Raw genomic sequence first — 18,012 nt, forward strand, 5'->3', positions numbered from 1 at the left:
TCGCAGTAATCCCGCCTCCTGGTGGTAGAGAATGCACTCCCGCCGTAGAACGCCCCCCCCCGATGGGAGTGTTATATCAACTAAAGCCCACACTTAAACTTCCACGTGCAAGTTTGAATCTATTTAAAAAAGTTATTTAATAAGAAGCCAAAAAGTGCAAAAACAATAATGTTCGTGTTGGAGGAGTTGTGAATGACTGCAGGGCCACAACATTAGGTACACCTGCAGACTGCAGCACAGATTTCATATTTCATTCATTCACAACTCCTCCAACACGAACATTATTGTTTTTGCACTTTTTGGCTTCTTATTGAGCTGCTGCATTTTTTGGTTGGGTTGTTTATTTCTATTGAGTAACTTCTACATTTCTAAAAGGGGCGGAATGTAGTAGAGTGATCTATGTTTGTCTGTTGCCATCTCCTGGTTAATGTTGGCTATAGCGTACTGTGGTTACTTTTTGGTTGGCCAACGATTTACGTGGTGTTGCGCACCTGACGTCAAGTGTGTTGAGTCTGTTCTGAAGTCTACAGTAAAGAGACGTACTTCATCCCCTCGCCTGGTTATTGCCTCCAACCCAATATATTACATAAAGGTAAGACCATAATAACGTTTTTTTTTTAATTAAATGTGCTTTTTTGTGTGCTACAGTTTGTATGTGTAAAGTTAAAGTTAAGTTAAAGTACCAATGATTGTCACACACGCACTATATTGTGGTGAAATTTGTCCTCTGCATTTGACCCATCCCTTGATCACCCCCTGGGATGTGAGGGGAGCAGTGGGCAGCAGCGGCGCCGCGCCCGGGAATAATTTTTGGTGATTTAACCCCCAATTCCAACCCTTGATGCTGAGTGCCAAGCAGGGAAGAATGCTGGTATGAGCTTTTAAACATAACCCGCTAACTGCTGCCAATCAAATGGTGAATAAGAAAGTCTTTAGGGTTCATATGTTTGTAAATCTGACTTGATGAAGTCAGTGCCTCACCAGCCATGAACCTCACCGCACGTCACTGCAATCAACCTATCCCCAGGTGCATGTCTTTGGAGGTGGGAGGAAGCCGGAGTACCCGGAGGGAACCCACGCAGTCACGGGGAGAACATGCAAACTCCACACAGAAAGATCCCGAACCCGGGATTGAACTCAGGACTACTTAGGACCTTCGTATTGTGAGGCAGATGCACTAACCCCTTTTTCACCGTGCTGCCTCATTCGCAACCTTTAAATGATAAATAGCTCTATCTGGTGGAAAGATACTGCAAGCACTGAGTCTACTGGTGGATAAACAAACACTAAAATACATCAAGACAAGTACACGCTACTAATCAAATAAGTCAAAACGGGAAGAATAATTTTGCATATAAAAACTAACTAATATTTCATCATGATAACAAATTCAACATAAATGGAGGTAGTGTATACTGTCATGTGCGATTGCGACCTGGCTTTAGCGGTCAAACTGTGCCATTGCATGCTATAATGCTATTTGTTTCATATTTGCTATTTCTTGTCGACCCATATATGTTTAAAACAGAATGGTTGTAATCGACATCAAAATAATCATGCCGATTTTTTTTAAATGTATTTTTAAAGTCCGAACGTCCCACGTGACCTCCATGCGTTTGCGGGCCTGGTGACGTCACCAAGCCCTCCGAGCGTCTCACCGTGGCCGTGACCGCCCTTCATCCGTCCACTTCCTGCTAGGCTCCACTCCCCAAGCAAGCGCACAGCAATGGCCCTGCTCAAGTCCAACAAGGTGTTCTCCTGTCTGGGAAACATCACCCCTTCTCTCGGGGTCCTGTCCGCCCGTAACAGGTAAAAAGCGACATTGTGTTGCAATGCAATTTTAGCTGTGTATGTCTTAGCCATGGTAGTCCTTGCCGCTCATACTAGCGTGTTTGGCTACAGTTATGTCAAAACTCCCACTGGCATTACAAGCTTGTATACGCGGAATAGCTAATGCTAGCCGACTAGCATGAGCAGATAGGGGTCATAGGGTGACAGCAGGCCTTCCTGTCTGAACTGTCAGTGTATTTGCAGCATGCGTCCCCATTTGGGGGTCTTTCCAGCATGAATTCCACATCCACCTGTTGGGAATTAAGTTGATTGCAATAATCGATATCGATTTGCTTATAATGAAAGTCGCGTTGGAATCAGCGCTACTTCCGGTGTAGCTGGTATGCAGGGAGAAAGGGTTGAGCAATATTGCTGCATTACGATAGCTTAGTTATAAAGGCTGAAAACTAAAAAAACATAAAAAAATAAATTACAATACCGTTTTGGTCAATTGTTTTGTTTATTGTCTGCACTCAAGCTTATCTTAAGCCTTGTGTAGGTAGTATTATGAAGACGAACCCTACATGCAGTTTGAGCCAGGCGACTTGCCGTAGTTGGCGGATTAGTGTAACCTGATTGGCTAATGTAGTTCACTATCGCTCGGTGATTGGTTGATTTGTAGCGTGGCGTGCATGCTAGTGCTGTTGTCCTTTTAGCTTCTATTTAGAGGACAAATCACGTTTTTACGTTTTTAGTGTGAAATTAAATGCGCTCTGTTTTCATTTAGTCTCAATTTATTCCAATTTAAATCTAGTTGTTTTTTTTATGCCAGCCATTGCTGGTATTCGGTGGTTTTGGGTGTTTTTCTCTTTGTAACGTTTATTTACTTAAAATGTGGTATTTATAGGTCCGTGACAAACCATTTCAAATGCAAGATATATTTTATAAATGACACTGTTGCAAAGACATTTTTAAAATATATCTGGACCATTGTAATATATCTGGACTCTCACAATATTATGTCAGACCCACTCGACATCCATTATTGTCATGGATTGTGTTTGAGTTGATTTCGAACATGTGTGTGAATGGGTAAATGTGGAAGTAGTGTCAAAGCGCTTTGAGTACCTTGAAGGTAGAAAAGCGCTATACATGTACAACCCATTTACCATGCGTGCAAACAACATGATACATCGCAATTCCCAGTTGTTTCTTTTCAACGTGTTGGCCCTGCGATGAGGTGGCGACTTGTCCAGGGTGTACACTGCCTTCCACCCGAGTGCAGCTGGGATAGGCTCCAGCGACCCCGAGAGGGACAAGTGGTAGAAAATGGATGGCTGTTCGAAAAGGAGTAGGAAGAAGCAGAGCTTGTTTAATCCTACTCCCTTTCCTTTACATTAGGGCTGGGTGATATATCGAGTTTGTAAGTTATATCGATATATTTTTAAAGAAGATATGAATTGAGAAAATATCGTAATATTGATATAATTTATTTCATGTTAAAATGACCAAACACAGCTTATTTGTTGTGTTCCTTGATTCTTCCCCGCTTCCCACTCCCTCTCAACACTCCATGGGCTACTAAACCCTTCCACTTCCTCCTTGCAAGACGTGCTTGCACTATAAGAACATCCATGATTGGTTGGTTGTTTACTATGATGAGTCACGACTGGTTGAGATTAGAGCAAAACATTAGGGACAGGCCATTCAGAGGCAAGATAGGGCGGGCCATCGAACCAGGAAGGTAAATCACAACAGACATCCCAAATGACGACGGGAGAGTCGTAGAAGAGAAGAGGGAATATTCAAGCGGGCGATTTATATATTAAAACAACTAGTGGAAGATGGCAGAGGGATCCTCTTCTTTAGGTTTTTCTTTTAGCGATGTAGACGACGTCCAGGAAACCCACAGTGCATCTACTTGACCACATTTGGACAAATGTATGCGTCTGGATTAGGGCTGCAACAACTAATCGATTCAATCGATTAAAATCGATTATAAAAATAGTTGGCGATTAATTTAGTCATCGATTCGTTGGATCTATGCTATGCGCATGCGCAGAGGCTTTTTTTATTTTATTTAAAATTATTATTTTTTATAAACCCTGTACAAACAGCTGAGAAACAATAATCAAAATAAGTATGGTGCCAGTATGCTGTTTCTTTTCAATAAAATACTGGAAAGGATAGAAATGTAGTTTGTCTCTTCTATCCGATTATTAATCGATTAATCGAAATAATAATCAACAGATTAATCGATTATCAAATTAATTGTTAGTTGCAGCCCTAGTCTGGATAAAACATACCATTTGAGTTACCATGTAAGCCCAAATTAAAACTGTTCTCGAGTTGCCAAGTCGCGCATATTTCACACGAGAAATGCTGCCAAAAATGTATGCCGAAGTGAGGAAGATCATAGCCGCACAATTAAGTCAAGGGACTTACTTGGCGCTGACCAGAAACGTACGTGTGTGACAGTCCATTACATGGTCGACTGGGAATTAAAAAGTGCCTGCAAAAATTTTTTGGATCTGAGTTGTATTGTATTTTGTATTATTTGCACAGCTATGTTATTTACTTTATGTAGAAATAATAATTTTCTATTTTATTTATGTTATGTAATTCTGTGCTACTTAAACAGTTTATTTTCTGTTCTGTTAATACCCATCTTGACTAACTGGGTTAATAAAAGTGCCACTGACTGTTTACAGTACACTTGTCATTCAGTTCAATTTCACTGAATCTCGCTCAAAAATGAATATCTTTATACTTTCACCGGAAAATATATCGAGATATATATGGAGTTTAAGTAAAAATGTATTGAGATATAGTTTTTCGTCCACATCCCCCAGCCTTAGTTTACATTGCAGTTTTATTCAATTCCTGTTCTCAATTTATTCAAAATATACTCCATAAGTAATAGCAATAATAAATAAATAAATAATTAGCTAAGTAAGTTGTATTTCCTATGGTGCGATAAATAAGATTATCAATAAATTCAGAATGTTTATCATGGTTCTCCTTTGCACTTTGTAAACACTTTAAGTTTGAAGAGTTTCTCGAATTGGATCATATTAGTACATGGTTAGATTTCTTTGTTTAATCCATTCCATAATTTAATTCCACATACCGGTATACTAAAGGTCGTAAGTGTTGTACGTGTATACAAATGTTTTAAATAACATTTTTCTCTAAGGTTATATTCATTCTCTTTTGTTGAGTATAATTGTTGTACGTTCTTCGGTAGCAGGTTATAGTTTGCTTTGTGCATAATTTTAGCTGTTTGCAAATTTACTGTTGCGGAATTTCAGTATTTTTGATTCAATAAATAAAGGGTTTGAATGTTCTTTATATCCAACATTGTATTATTCTAACTGATCTTTTTTGTAACACGGTTAATGAATGACGTGTACTTTTGTAGTTATTTCCCCATATTTCTGCACTATAACTCAGATATGGTAATACTGGCGAGCAATAGAGAATATGGAGGGATTTTTTTTGTCCAATGCATATTTCGTTTTATTCATTATTGACGTGTTTCTTGCGACCTTATGTTGTATATTATTTTTATAATTTGATTATCCAATTTTATTTTATACTGGGGGCAGCACAGTGGAGAAGGGGTTAGTGCGTCTGCCTCACAATACGAAGGTCCTGGGTTCGATCCTGCGCTCTAGATCTTTCTGTGTAGAGTTTGCATGTTCTCCCCGTGACTGCATAGGTTCCCTCCGGGTACTCTGGCTTCCTCCCACCTCCAAAGACATGCACCTGGGGATAGGTTGATTGGCAACACTAAATTGGCCTTAGTGTGTGAATGTGAGTGTGAATGTTGTCTGTTTATCTGTGTTGGCCCTGCGATGAGGTGGCGACTTGTCTAGGGTGTACCCCGCCTTCCACCCGATTTTAGCTGAGATAGGCGCCAGCGCCCCCCGCAACCCGGAAGGGAATACACGGTATAAAATGGATGGATGGGTTTTATACTGGATTATCCGTTAAGACAATAGAGAAATGTGTGAGCTGCATTTTGGAAAGTGAACTTCAAAACAACATACCTCCCATATTTGTCATCCATCCACCCATTTTCTACCGCTTGTCCCTTTCGGGGTCACAGGGGGTGCTGGAGCCTATCGCAACTGCATTCGGGCGGAAGGCGGGGTACACCCTGGACAAGTCGCCATCTCATCGCAGGCCAACACAGATAGACAGACAACATTCACACTCACATTCACACACTAGGGCCGATTTAGTGTTGCCAATCAACCGATCTCCAGGTGCATGTCTTTGGAGGTGGGAGGAAGCTGGAGTACCCGGAGGGAACCCATGCAGTCACGGGGAGTACATGCAAACTCCACACAGAAATAAATGCATGAAATAAAAAGTAAATATGATAGTTATGTAACCCATAGAAAATCACTTAATGGAAAAAATTAAGATTTCATTGTTTAATTTTTTATTATTTAATTAAGTTGAGTAGCAATGTTACAATTACCAGAAACATAGCTCTTAACGTCCATATTTCCTGGAGATTCCAAATGGGGTTTTCAACAGATGGTACCTTTTTTGAAGAGACAATCTAAAAACATATTTACATAAAAAAACATCATAAAATGCCATTTATAGCGAATAATTCCGCATTATACCATGATACTATCTGACTATAGTGGAGTTCTTTTCTGAATGAAATGTTACACAAATTACGGCAGCAAGCGTCAAATGACGGCAATGAGCATCATGGCTGCCGCCTCGAAAGGACATTAATAAATGATGATGTAATTTACAGACTTACTTCATATTTCAGGATTTTAAAGACAAACCTATGTACAAAAGTAAGTATAAAAATATATATAAGTTAACTTATCTTCGTGTATATTTATTTACGATCTTGTGATTTCACGTGTTGATTTTTTTGTCGTGTTCATACTGACCCGAAAGTTTCAATGTTGAGGCACTTCTGGAAAATGTGAATTACGCCATCAACCTATGTACTCGTCAACTGGTAACTTATCTTCGTGTATATTTATTTACGATCTTGTGATTTCACATGTTGATTTTTTTGTCATGTTCATACAGACCCGAAAGTTTCAATGTTGAGGCACTTCCGGAAAATGTGAATTACGCCATTAACCTATGTACTCGTCAACTGGTAAAACATAACCCTAAACAGAGAAAACTACGACACACATCGCAAATCACAAGCCGACGTAGCAATACAGATAAGTAGGTCAGTGGCCGATAGTCACGTACCTAGTATTTTTCTTAGTTGGGCCCCAAAAGTGGTATTTGCAGATATTTTTATTGACAGACATGAGTGCTGTGGTAACCGCAGCTTGGCCTTTGGTTTGTTGATCCCAGATAGCTTGTCTGATGTTTTTAAAAGTTGAGGTTCATTTGTTTCATCTGTTCAAAGGTTCTATGTGCTAAACTGCAATGGCTCACTTGACGTCAATGTTTGAAATACTTTGCCATTAGGATTTTATTAAAGTGATGCAAAATAGTGAAATGTATATTTCCTTGGAGCAGTTATTACTGTTTGAAAAATTACCCCATTTAATGCATAACTATCTTTGTGATTTGTCTAATTATTTATAAGCATAATATTATTTGGAAGTGATTGGAGACCGTTGCCCTTTGCAGATATTTCAATCCTAATTTTAGCTGCTAAGTGAAGAGGGTTTACAAAGCAGATGAAACCTAAGACATAAGCCTCACGGTAGCAACATTCAAGAACAACCAAATGTTTCATACTCATTACTAGCAATAAAAACTCAACATTTTTGTAGTTCACTATCATCAAAATGCAGTGGATAGGCTAATAATGTTGTTTCCAATATTTGTATTGATTACTATTCTTCATGTGTTTTTCACAAGTTTCTTCGTCAGTGTGGTTCACATGATCAGTTAAGCTCAAGCATTAGGTCCACATGGTGCTCTGGTCACACTACTATTACTATTACATTGGCATGACCAGTCTACTTAGCATTACTTAAGAGGTAGCACATTTTTAACCTCATTTGAGTGATTCTGTGCATGATATTTTTTAATCTTTACGTCTTCGCAGCTCATGGTGGGGCGGAGTGCAGATGGGTCCCCCTGATCCCATCCTGGGGGTGTCCGAGGCCTTCAAGAAGGACACCAACCCCAAGAAGATGAACCTGGGGGTCGGAGCCTATAGGGATGACCAGGGCAAGCCTTTTGTTCTCAGCTGTGTTCGCAAGGTAACACTGCACATAAACACATGCTTGCACCTTCTCACTATGAAGTGTTTTGTATTCCATATATTTATGTATTTCTATGTATATTTTCTATTTTGTCCCCCAGGCAGAGGCTTTGATCGCAGCAAAACAGCTGGACAAGGAATATCTTCCCATTGGCGGTTTGGGAGATTTTACGAAAGCTTGTGCCCAGCTTGCTCTTGGGACTGATAATGAGGTTTTGAAGAGTGGCAGGGTCAGTGAGTGCGTATTGCTTGTATTGCAACATGTGACTTCTTCCCTAAAGTGAAAAGCAGTGGTGGTCAACCAAGCTAAGATGGCTGTCGTACAGCCAGCATAAGAGGCCTAAATCTTCCTGCAAAAAGCAGATCGGAGCAAAATATCAAACTATGCAAAGGAATAGATGTGTATACTTTATCAAAAAAAAGATTTGTCGAGTGATATCAAGGATTTTACGTCATTCGCGTTCTCAGACAAATCGAACTTTTGTGCTCCAGACGCCATTCTACACGACAAAACACATGGAAACTTGGAAAAGCATGGAGGTCTACAGCTTCTTTGTGTGTGACTGGACCAAAGAAATTCATATCAAGACTCTCCCGAATAAAAATATGTATCGATTTTGCTGGGGTAAGGTTGCATTTCATAATTTAACTTTGCGTCTACTGATGTTTGTTGCTGTTGCACGCGCCATTTACGAGTAGCGTGTTTTTCCCGTCTTTATGAAAATATAACTATAGATGTCAACATTGTATATGCTGAAAACTTCATTTATGATTGCTGCCTTTGGTAAAAATTCAACTCCTTTAGGTTTTGCTGACATTTGCTTTCTTTTATTTAGACTCACCGAGTTGGTGCTTTTCAAAACACTTGTAGCAAACATGTGGGTAAAAAAATATAATATAATATCAAGATAATATTTAAATGGGAAATAATAAACATTAAAAGTATATCAAACAAACCTATAACAAAGTGATCACTGCGAACTCGTGCATTTTTCTACTCTGCTACCTTGGACAAAAGTGTGTGCTTCTTTTTTAGTCGTCATTTCGTAAAATCCTGCACTCTTCCTCCCTTTTTAATTACCTCTCGGGGAACTCTGAATAAATATTTATCCTTTTCGCGATTCTAACAATTAGTGCAGCCGAAAACACAACCATAGGATCTTTTTTCTTTGAGAAAGGCTCAATGGCGCCTAGTACCCATTGAAAACAGCTAACTTGACCACCACGCATATTCATTGGGTGCGATTTGAGCCGGACGTGACATCACTAACATCACAGCAACACGAATCTAAGTCAAACATAATTGTATTTGGTCATAAGATTTCAAACCAGTCATCTTCCAACAGAACATCACCGTCCAGACCATCTCAGGAACTGGATCTCTGCGCATCGGAGCTAACTTCCTGGTAATGCACTTGTTTATTTAACCAGCCCAGACAAACTAAATCACAATTCCTTTTTTCTGGTTCAGTCTCGGTTCCATGGAGGTCCCACAGATGTTTACCTTCCCAAACCCTCCTGGGGCAACCACACACCCATTTTCAGAGACGCTGGCATGCAGCTCAAAGCATACCGCTACTACGATCCCTCAACATGCGGCTTTGATTTCAGTGGCGCTCTGGAGGATATTTCTGTAAGATACAAGGAACAGTTATTTTTAAGGCAACAGGATCTCATGATTTATCACAGAAATAAATAAGGAACTATGTATTTGGTATACTTGAAAATTATTTTGCATAGTGTGAATGTTTGGCACCTCCATTATAAGACTATTTATGTTAAAGTGACCAGTCGGCCAAGATTAGCTGCATGACCCATTTGAAGTGTGACTAATCCTAATTTGTTCATTTGTTTTGTCACAGAAAATCCCAGAGCAAAGCGTGATCCTGTTGCATGCTTGTGCCCACAACCCTACTGGTGTTGACCCCAGGCCTGAACAGTGGAAGGAGATCTCTGACATTGTGAAAGTGCGTAATTATTATCTGTAGAAAATGTCTGCATTCATATATTTACAATCAGATTTTGTGAAGGTTCCAAAGGCAGCACACTGCAGATAACTGGATCGTTCAGATTTATTGACGTCTCTCTATCCTTGTACCTTTGTACTCCCACCTCTCAGAAACGTAATTTGCTGGTGTTCTTCGACATGGCATACCAGGGCTTTGCCAGTGGGGACATAGATCGCGATGCCTGGGCTGTGCGCTACTTCATTGAGCAGGGCCACAACATCCTTTTGTCCCAGTCCTTCGCTAAGAACATGGGTCTCTATGGTCAGTGCCAATGCACCACGGCAACCTTTCTCAAAATACTTTTAACTCTGGGTACAAGAAAACCTAAATTATCATTATATTTCTCATAATCAGCTTTTTTGTATACAGAGTATCATCAGACAATCATAATGGCCCCATCGGTGACTGATGAGATGAAATCTTGTTATACTGAAAGCAGCACTCACTAGGGTTGGGTATTGTTTATGCAAAAAAGGATGAATGTTAGTTCCTCGGTAACAAATCAATAAGGGCAAAAGATTTCACGGAAGATGACGAGAAAGTGGCATGCATTCTAGTTCAAACGAGAGTTGAAGAACGTACGAGATTGCAGTGATCACTTTGTTAAAGGTTTGTTTGATATACTTTTAACATTTATTATTTCGCATTTAATTATTATTGGGACGGCGTGGCGCAGTGGAAGAATGGCCGTGCGCGACCCGAGGGTCCCTGGTTCAATCCCCACCTAGTACCAACCTCGTCATGTCCGTTGTGTCCTGAGCAAGACACTTCACCCTTGCTCCTGATGGGTGCTGGTTAGCGCCTTGCATGGCAGCTCCCTCCATCAGTGTGTGAATGTGTGTGTGAATGGGTAAATGTGGAAGTAGTGTCAAAGCGCTTTGAGTACCTTGAAGGTAGAAAAGCGCTATACAAGTACAACCCATTTATCATTTATTTATCTTTAAATTATTTGTATCTTATCTTGTTTCAGCGTTCTTAAAGCACATTTCTGCTACAAGTGTTTTTAAAGCACTAACTCGGCAAGTCTAAAAGAAAGCAAATGTGAGCAAAACCAAAAAGAGTTAAGCTTTTACCAAAGGCAGCAATCATAAATGAAGCTTTCAGCACATACACAATGTTGACATCTTTAGTTATATTTTGATAAAGACAGGGGAAACCCTGCATACTCGTAAACTGTGCGTGCATCGACAACATGGCAACAAACATGGATGTAGACACAAAGTTAAATCATGAAATGTAACCTTACCCAAGCAAAAACGATGCATGATTTATCCTGGAGTCTTGATAGCAATTTCCTTCACCGAGCCACACACAAAGAAGTTGTAGCCCTCCATGCTTTTCCCAAGTTTTCATCTGTTTTGCCATGTAAAAAGAAGAAGCACCAGATAGTTCGACTTGTCTGGAAACGTGACCAACGAATAATTTTTGAGATCACTTGACAAATCTTGTCTGATAACCCAATGTGGTAGATTCTAGGGGTGTGGGAAAAAATCAATTCGAATTCAAATCGCGATTCTCAGGTTGTACAATTCAGTATCGATTCTCATTTTTCAAAAATCGATTTTAATTTTAATTTTAATTTTTTTAATTTATTTTTTTTAGTTAATAAATAAATGATAAATGGGTTGTACTTGTATAGCGCTTTTCTACCTTCAAGGTACTCAAAGCGCTTTGACACTACTTCCACATTTACCCATTCACACACACATTCACACACTGATGGAGGGAGCTGCCATGCAAGGCGCAAACCAGCACCCATCAGGAGCAAGGGTGAAGTGTCTTACTCAGGACACAACGGACATGACGAGGTTGGTACTAGGTGAGGATTGAACCAGGGACCCTCGGGTCGCGCACGGCCACTCTTCCACTGCGCCACGCCGCCCCAGTTTATTTTTTTATTAATCAATCCAACAAAATAATACAAAGCAATACCATAACAATGCAATCCAATTCCAAAACCAAACCCGACCCAGCAATACTCAGAACAGCAATAAACAGAGCAACTCAGAGGAGACACAAACACGACACATAACAATCCAAAAGTAGTGAAACAAAAATGAATATTATCAACAACAGTATCAATATTAGTAAAAATTTCAACATAGCAGTGATTAAAAATCCCTCATTGACATTATCATTAGACATTTATAAAAAAATAAAATAAAAAAATGAACAATAGTGTCACAGTGGCTTATACTTGCATCCCATCTCATAAGCTTGACAACACACTGTGTCTAATATTTTCACAAAGATAAAATAAGTCATATTTTTGGTTCATTTAATAGTTAAAACAAATTTACATTATTGCAATCATTTGATAAAACATTGTCCTTTACAATTATAAAAGCTTTTTACAAAAATCTACTACTCTGCTTGCATGCCAGCAGACTGGGGTAGATCCTGCTGAAATCCTATGTATTGAATGAATAGAGAATTGTTTTGAATCGGAAAAATATCGTTTTTGAATCGAGAATCGCGTTGAATCGAAAAAATCGATTTATATTCGAATCGTGACCCCAAGAATCAATATTGAATTGAATCGTGGGACACCCAAAGATTCGCAGCCCTAGTAGATTCCATTGAATAGTTAGATATTTTGCTCGTATCTACTTTAAGTGTAAAGATCCAGGCACATAGCCTAATTGGATAGTTCGCTCTGTTTGCTTCACAGTAGCCATGGTGGTTTGGTGGCCCACCACTTCAAGTCACATGACTGAATACAACTTAAAGTGAGAGTATGGCCAACTAAACAACAGACGCCATGTTTGCTAACAAGGACGTTTGCGGCTCTGCCCGGAAGCTTGCAGTTAATGTTGTTTTGACTTTGTTTTCCTAATTAAATAAACCAAGATAATACGTCTAATTATAGTTCTAAACGTACTCCAGCTCATAAACTTACAATAAAACACGCTTTCATTTCATCAAAGTACAATTTTGCTTCCGTATTTGACACATTCGGCTGCTACATTCATGCAGTGTTTAGTGACCAGCAGGCTGTCCAACACAATAAATGTAAAAAAGTACACAGAACTACCAAAAAATAACTTAATACCCTCATTTTGCTTTGTACATAATTTAAACTGTTTGGAAATGCACCAGATCATTGAATTTCAATATTTTTGATTTAAAAAATAAAGGGTTTGCATGTTCTTGATAGCCAACATGATGTATTATTCGAACTGATCTTTGTATTTTGTATAATGGTAAGTGAATATGTGTACTTTTGTAGTTATTTCCCCATATTTCTGCACAATAACTTAGATATGGAAACACTGGTGAGCAGTAAAGAATATGGAGGGATTTTGGTCCAGTGGGATAGGCCCCAGTCTTCCCACGACCCTGAAATTGACAAGCGGTAGGAAATGGATGGAATCATGGATCATATTTTGCTTTATTCATTTTGGACATATTTCTTGCCACTTTATGTTGTATAGTTTCTACGTGAGATTTCCAGTTCATTTGATCATCTTTTATTACACCTAAAATGTGGTTTCTTTTACTCTTACAATGTCTACTCCGTTTATTTGTATTTGTTTGACTTTCTCTTCTGCTGTAACCGAATTTCATTATTTTAGTTTTACTGAGATTCAAGGATAGTCTGTTTTTGTCAAACCATTTCCTAAATGTATTATTTTCTTCTGTTATTTGTATTAGCTTATGTGTGTTCTCTCCTGAAAAAAAACACAGTTTTCGTGTGTTTACCTCTCCAGTGTTGACAGCAAATCTTAACTTCCAATACTTGCTTCCTTTCCGAGTTGTTGGTAAAGCGATGTAAAAGCTTTCTACAATTCTCGCTGGTGGAGTAGCCACATGCTGTACAATTGGGCATTTTTACACGTCGAAAAACTAACAAGAAAGCGCCGCGGACAAATAGCATATGCTCAAAGTTGGTAGCAAACATGGCACTTTGTAGTCATGTGAGTGCCTTTTGACCAACCATTGAGGAGATCTCCTGAGACTGGGTTGACCATACTCTCTCTATACTCGACTCTGACTAATGGTACACGTACCACAGTTTGAGAATCACTGCCTTAGCTAGATGCACACAGTTGTCTTTAAGTGGAAAACTAACTTATCTTAGTGGTAACCATACTCTTTATGCTTCATTTCAGTGCCCATAAATTTAAGTAAAGTATTGATATTTACTGTTTTTTTCGGTCTTGTTACTACTGTTTTACATTGCACCAAATTTCAGTATGCATCCCTAGTCGTCACAGTAGTATTCTCATATGCTGTGTCCTTACTGCCGTTTACAGGTGAGCGTGTGGGAGGCTTCACAGTGGTGTGTAAAGACAATGAGGAAGCTAAGAGGGTCGAGTCTCAATTAAAGATTCTCATCCGACCCATTTACTCCAACCCACCAATGAATGGTGCAAGAATTGCTACAACTATTCTCAACACGCCTGACCTGCGTTCACTTTGGTAAAGGTTGCTATGTTCCTATGCAAAAATAATAGCGTATGTCAAAACTAAATGCATTCTTTGTCTGTTTGGCAGGCTGGAGGAGGTCCATGGGATGGCCAATCGCATCATCAAGATGAGAGAACAGCTTTCGGCCGGCTTGAAAAAGCATGGCTCCTCCCACAACTGGCAGCATGTCATCGACCAGATTGGCATGTTCTGCTTCACAGGCCTGAAACCTGAACAGGTACACACACTAGAAATATGCATTGTTAGGCTTTCCAAAATTATACTGTCCAAACATAGCGTTAATCTGTAGATGTAGTGTCACACACTGTGACAACATGACAGTAGCTAAAGCTTTGATTACAAATAAAGTACTGTTCTTGTCCAATTATTAGGGTTACAATAAATTAGTATAAAATTCGGTCTACGACAGCTTTTAATACTGTCGTTATATCGTGACAATGCATGTTGATGACCCATTCTGTGTCCTTCAGATTTGTCAGTGACAAGAGACTGAACGTCCTCAACGTAATGTAACGTCCTCACGAGCTGCTAACGTCCCTCGACAGTGCAAAGCCACTTTTAAGTCAGCAGTCCTCGCTGTATGGCGTCAAATAAATTACTTTTTTACAAGAGTAATTTATCATTTGAGGACAAGGAATAGCTAAACATGCTACACTACCTTACCGTAGGAGGATGCAAGAAGACAGGATACCGGTAACTACTAAGCTACAGCTTTTGAATGTAAACAACCGTAGGCGGATCGAGAGAAATATCAACAGTAACAATACCAAGTATAGTATTAGCATGGTTGATACAACAGTGATTAGAGCGATAGTTTTTATTATCAAAACATTTTGTTTGTTTTTGTTTACAAACTCAGGAAATAAGTCACTGGACATAAGAGGCCTTTAAAGGGGAACTACACCTGAAAAAAAATGTTGCCTATCGTTCACAATCATTATCAAAGACATCACAATGGATGTATTATTTTTTTAATGCATTTTAAATATTAAATAAATGCGATCAAAAGTCTGCTTACAATGGAGTCTATGGGGGCTGCTCTATTCTGCCTATAACACTTTTAAAGCACATCCAAACACCTCCATTAGGGTTTTATTTACATGCTGTAAGTATATATGTAATGTAGGAACGGGCACATTTATAATAACGTTATTGATGTATTTTGATAATTTTAAGCATACGCTGCGATGCATTAATTTCATGAACTCATCATGACGTTTTTTTTTTTCTTCGTCACTGATTATTACCGGTACTCACTGCAGACTTCATTAGAGTCAACAAACATAACAAAACATCACTTACTGTGCAATGTCTGCTGTCATTAGGATGCCAACTGCTAGGATGTTCATATATTCTCATTTAGATGAAGAATGACTCATAATCCTTGAGAAGAAAAGGGGGGTGGAACCAAGCGTCTTTTCGTGTCGTTCTCGCCATTTCCGGCTCTAACCAACTTGACGGAATACGTCATCGTACCTCTACTTTTCAGATGAGAGGCATGATTTATGATCTATTATAAAGTTTGACTAGCACGGAAACAAGGAAGCAGCTCTTCAGTTGATTATGTCGAAAAAGGAGCACAAGCTTGTGATCACGGCGCTGCTATAAAAAAATTGTCAGCGTTAGTGCTTATAATTACAATATCACTAATACTTGGTTAATATTCAAGTCACGAAATTTAAAATTAAAATTTTTGGCGGTTTTTGGATGGTTATTTATTGGGTTTTATGGACGTAATCGAGGACCTCTCGTTGGCTGCACTGTAAGCAGACTTTTTTACGTTTATTTATAGGTAAGAACACATTAAAAAAATATTTAAAAATACATCTTTTATGATGATTGTGAACGATTGGCAACATTTTAAAAAAGGGCAGTTCCCCTTTTAAGGGCAAAAACCAAGGGACTTAAATCAGAGCCAATAGTAGGAAATCGTTCAAATATTTAATTGGTATATGTTTTTGTCTTATTATAATTGTGATAAAAAATCATTAAATGATCTTGAAAATTTGAAGTTTCAGCATTGGTGTGATCAATACTGCCCCTGCAACTATTTAATATTGGATTGATACCCACAATTGTCCTATCTCCCGCAACTAATGTACCGGTAAAGTGTCCAAACAGAAGAGTAAGTGCTTTTTACATTTTAACATAAGTGTAGATAGAACCATCTAACAACACAAATAAACAAGATATTAACAAGTAGATTATTAATACAACCATAAATGCTGCAGTATGTTACCACATATGTCAGCAGCCTAATTAGGAGCCTTTGGAAGTTATTTTGGAATAGTTCTATCATCATTTACATGCCAAAATCTTATATTGCGATATATATTGTTATTGTAAAAGCCTGCAATATATATATATATATATATACGGTATATATATATATATATATATATATATATATATATATATATATATATATATATATATATATAACAAAATAGATTTCAGGCCATACCAGCCATCCCTAATTATTAATATTAATATTATTATTATTATTTTTTTTTTTGCAGGTTGAGCGCCTGACAAAAGAGTTTTCAGTCTACATGACCAAGGACGGCAGGATCTCCATGGCAGGCGTGTCCTCTGGGAACGTGGGATACCTGGCAGAGGCCATCCATGCCGTCTCCAAGTAGAGTGGATCCTGTTGGTAGAACATCCAAGCAGTGAGGTTGAAGGAGATTTGATAAATCACTTTCTCCTCCATTTTACTTATAGTATACAGCTAGACATTTTTGTTGGACTTTATCTGTCTACTGTCCAACTATTGTTGCTGGTAAAATGGTTTACTATCTTGTTTCCTCAGAAATAAATCTCATTAAATGCAAGTCCCCTGCTAAATTAAACGTGTACTTATTTATTGTGTGGAAAAAACTTGGCTGTTCTGCTGGTTCTTTTAAATGTCAAATGTCAATTTAGCTGTATAAGTTTCAAGAACAAGTAAAGACCTCCTTGGCTCTGAGAAAATGTAAATGTCTTTTAAAAGGTGGATGCACTTTATTCAAAGTAAAGCACTATTTGAATTTCAATATTGGCTCTGCTCTAATGTATTTTGGGGAATTTGATTAGTTCATTATTTAAACGAATCAATCATTCACTACTCTATTGCTGTTGTTTTGGAAAGTAATCTGCATCCTGAGTAGTATTCACTTGGGCTTTCAATTGTAGTTGTTGGCGGAACAGCAGTTTTTCAGTTACTTCATGTTATCTCTCAAAACAAACAAATCATGTAAGCCTTCACTTCTTCTTTACTCTGAATAATTTCTATTATAAGGACTTTGTATTTAATATTGGTACAGTTACGGTGTCTCAGTGCGGGCCTTTTGGTGTCATTTTGAATGTAGAGAGTATAATTGAAAGTCACCTTTCGCCTCTGTATTCTGCACATTAAAACATTGGTCATGTTCATAACAGAACTACAATAAATCATTGTAGAGTATCTGCTCTTGTGATTTCTTTGTCTTTATTCATCTTTATAATAAGTGATGAAACACATTTTCTTCAAAATATCCTCAAAATAAAGAATTATAAAATGGCTATTTTTATTCGACCTGCAAAGTATTTCTTGATTGGATAGAG

General features: G+C 38.4%; 1 protein-coding gene across 1 annotated transcript; it reads left to right on the forward strand.

The window, feature by feature from the left end:
* The first annotated feature begins 1,640 nt into the window (after window positions 1-1,640).
* Window positions 1,641-17,872, forward strand: LOC133608690 (aspartate aminotransferase, mitochondrial-like). Its single transcript, XM_061964148.2, has 10 exons — window positions 1,641-1,809; window positions 7,829-7,985; window positions 8,089-8,217; window positions 9,334-9,393; window positions 9,459-9,620; window positions 9,850-9,954; window positions 10,107-10,257; window positions 14,253-14,418; window positions 14,494-14,644; window positions 16,947-17,872. Exons 1-10 carry the CDS (start codon window positions 1,727-1,729, stop codon window positions 17,067-17,069), a joined length of 1,287 nt encoding a protein of 428 aa, XP_061820132.1. The 5' UTR covers window positions 1,641-1,726; the 3' UTR covers window positions 17,070-17,872.
* The last annotated feature ends 140 nt before the right edge of the window (window positions 17,873-18,012 follow it).

This window comes from Nerophis lumbriciformis, linkage group LG06, assembly GCF_033978685.3.
Source record: "Nerophis lumbriciformis linkage group LG06, RoL_Nlum_v2.1, whole genome shotgun sequence".
Taxonomy (NCBI): domain Eukaryota; kingdom Metazoa; phylum Chordata; class Actinopteri; order Syngnathiformes; family Syngnathidae; genus Nerophis; species Nerophis lumbriciformis.

Bases quoted from the DNA above. Each gene is read 5' to 3' on its own strand.
- LOC133608690 (XM_061964148.2), top strand. From the start codon at position 1,727: ATGGCCCTGCTCAAGTCCAACAAGGTGTTCTCCTGTCTGGGAAACATC. The intron at 1,810-7,828 runs GTAAAAAGCGAC...ACGTCTTCGCAG, and splicing joins GTCCTGTCCGCCCGTAACAG to CTCATGGTGGGGCGGAGTGC. The intron at 14,419-14,493 runs GTAAAGGTTGCT...TCTGTTTGGCAG, and splicing joins CCTGACCTGCGTTCACTTTG to GCTGGAGGAGGTCCATGGGA.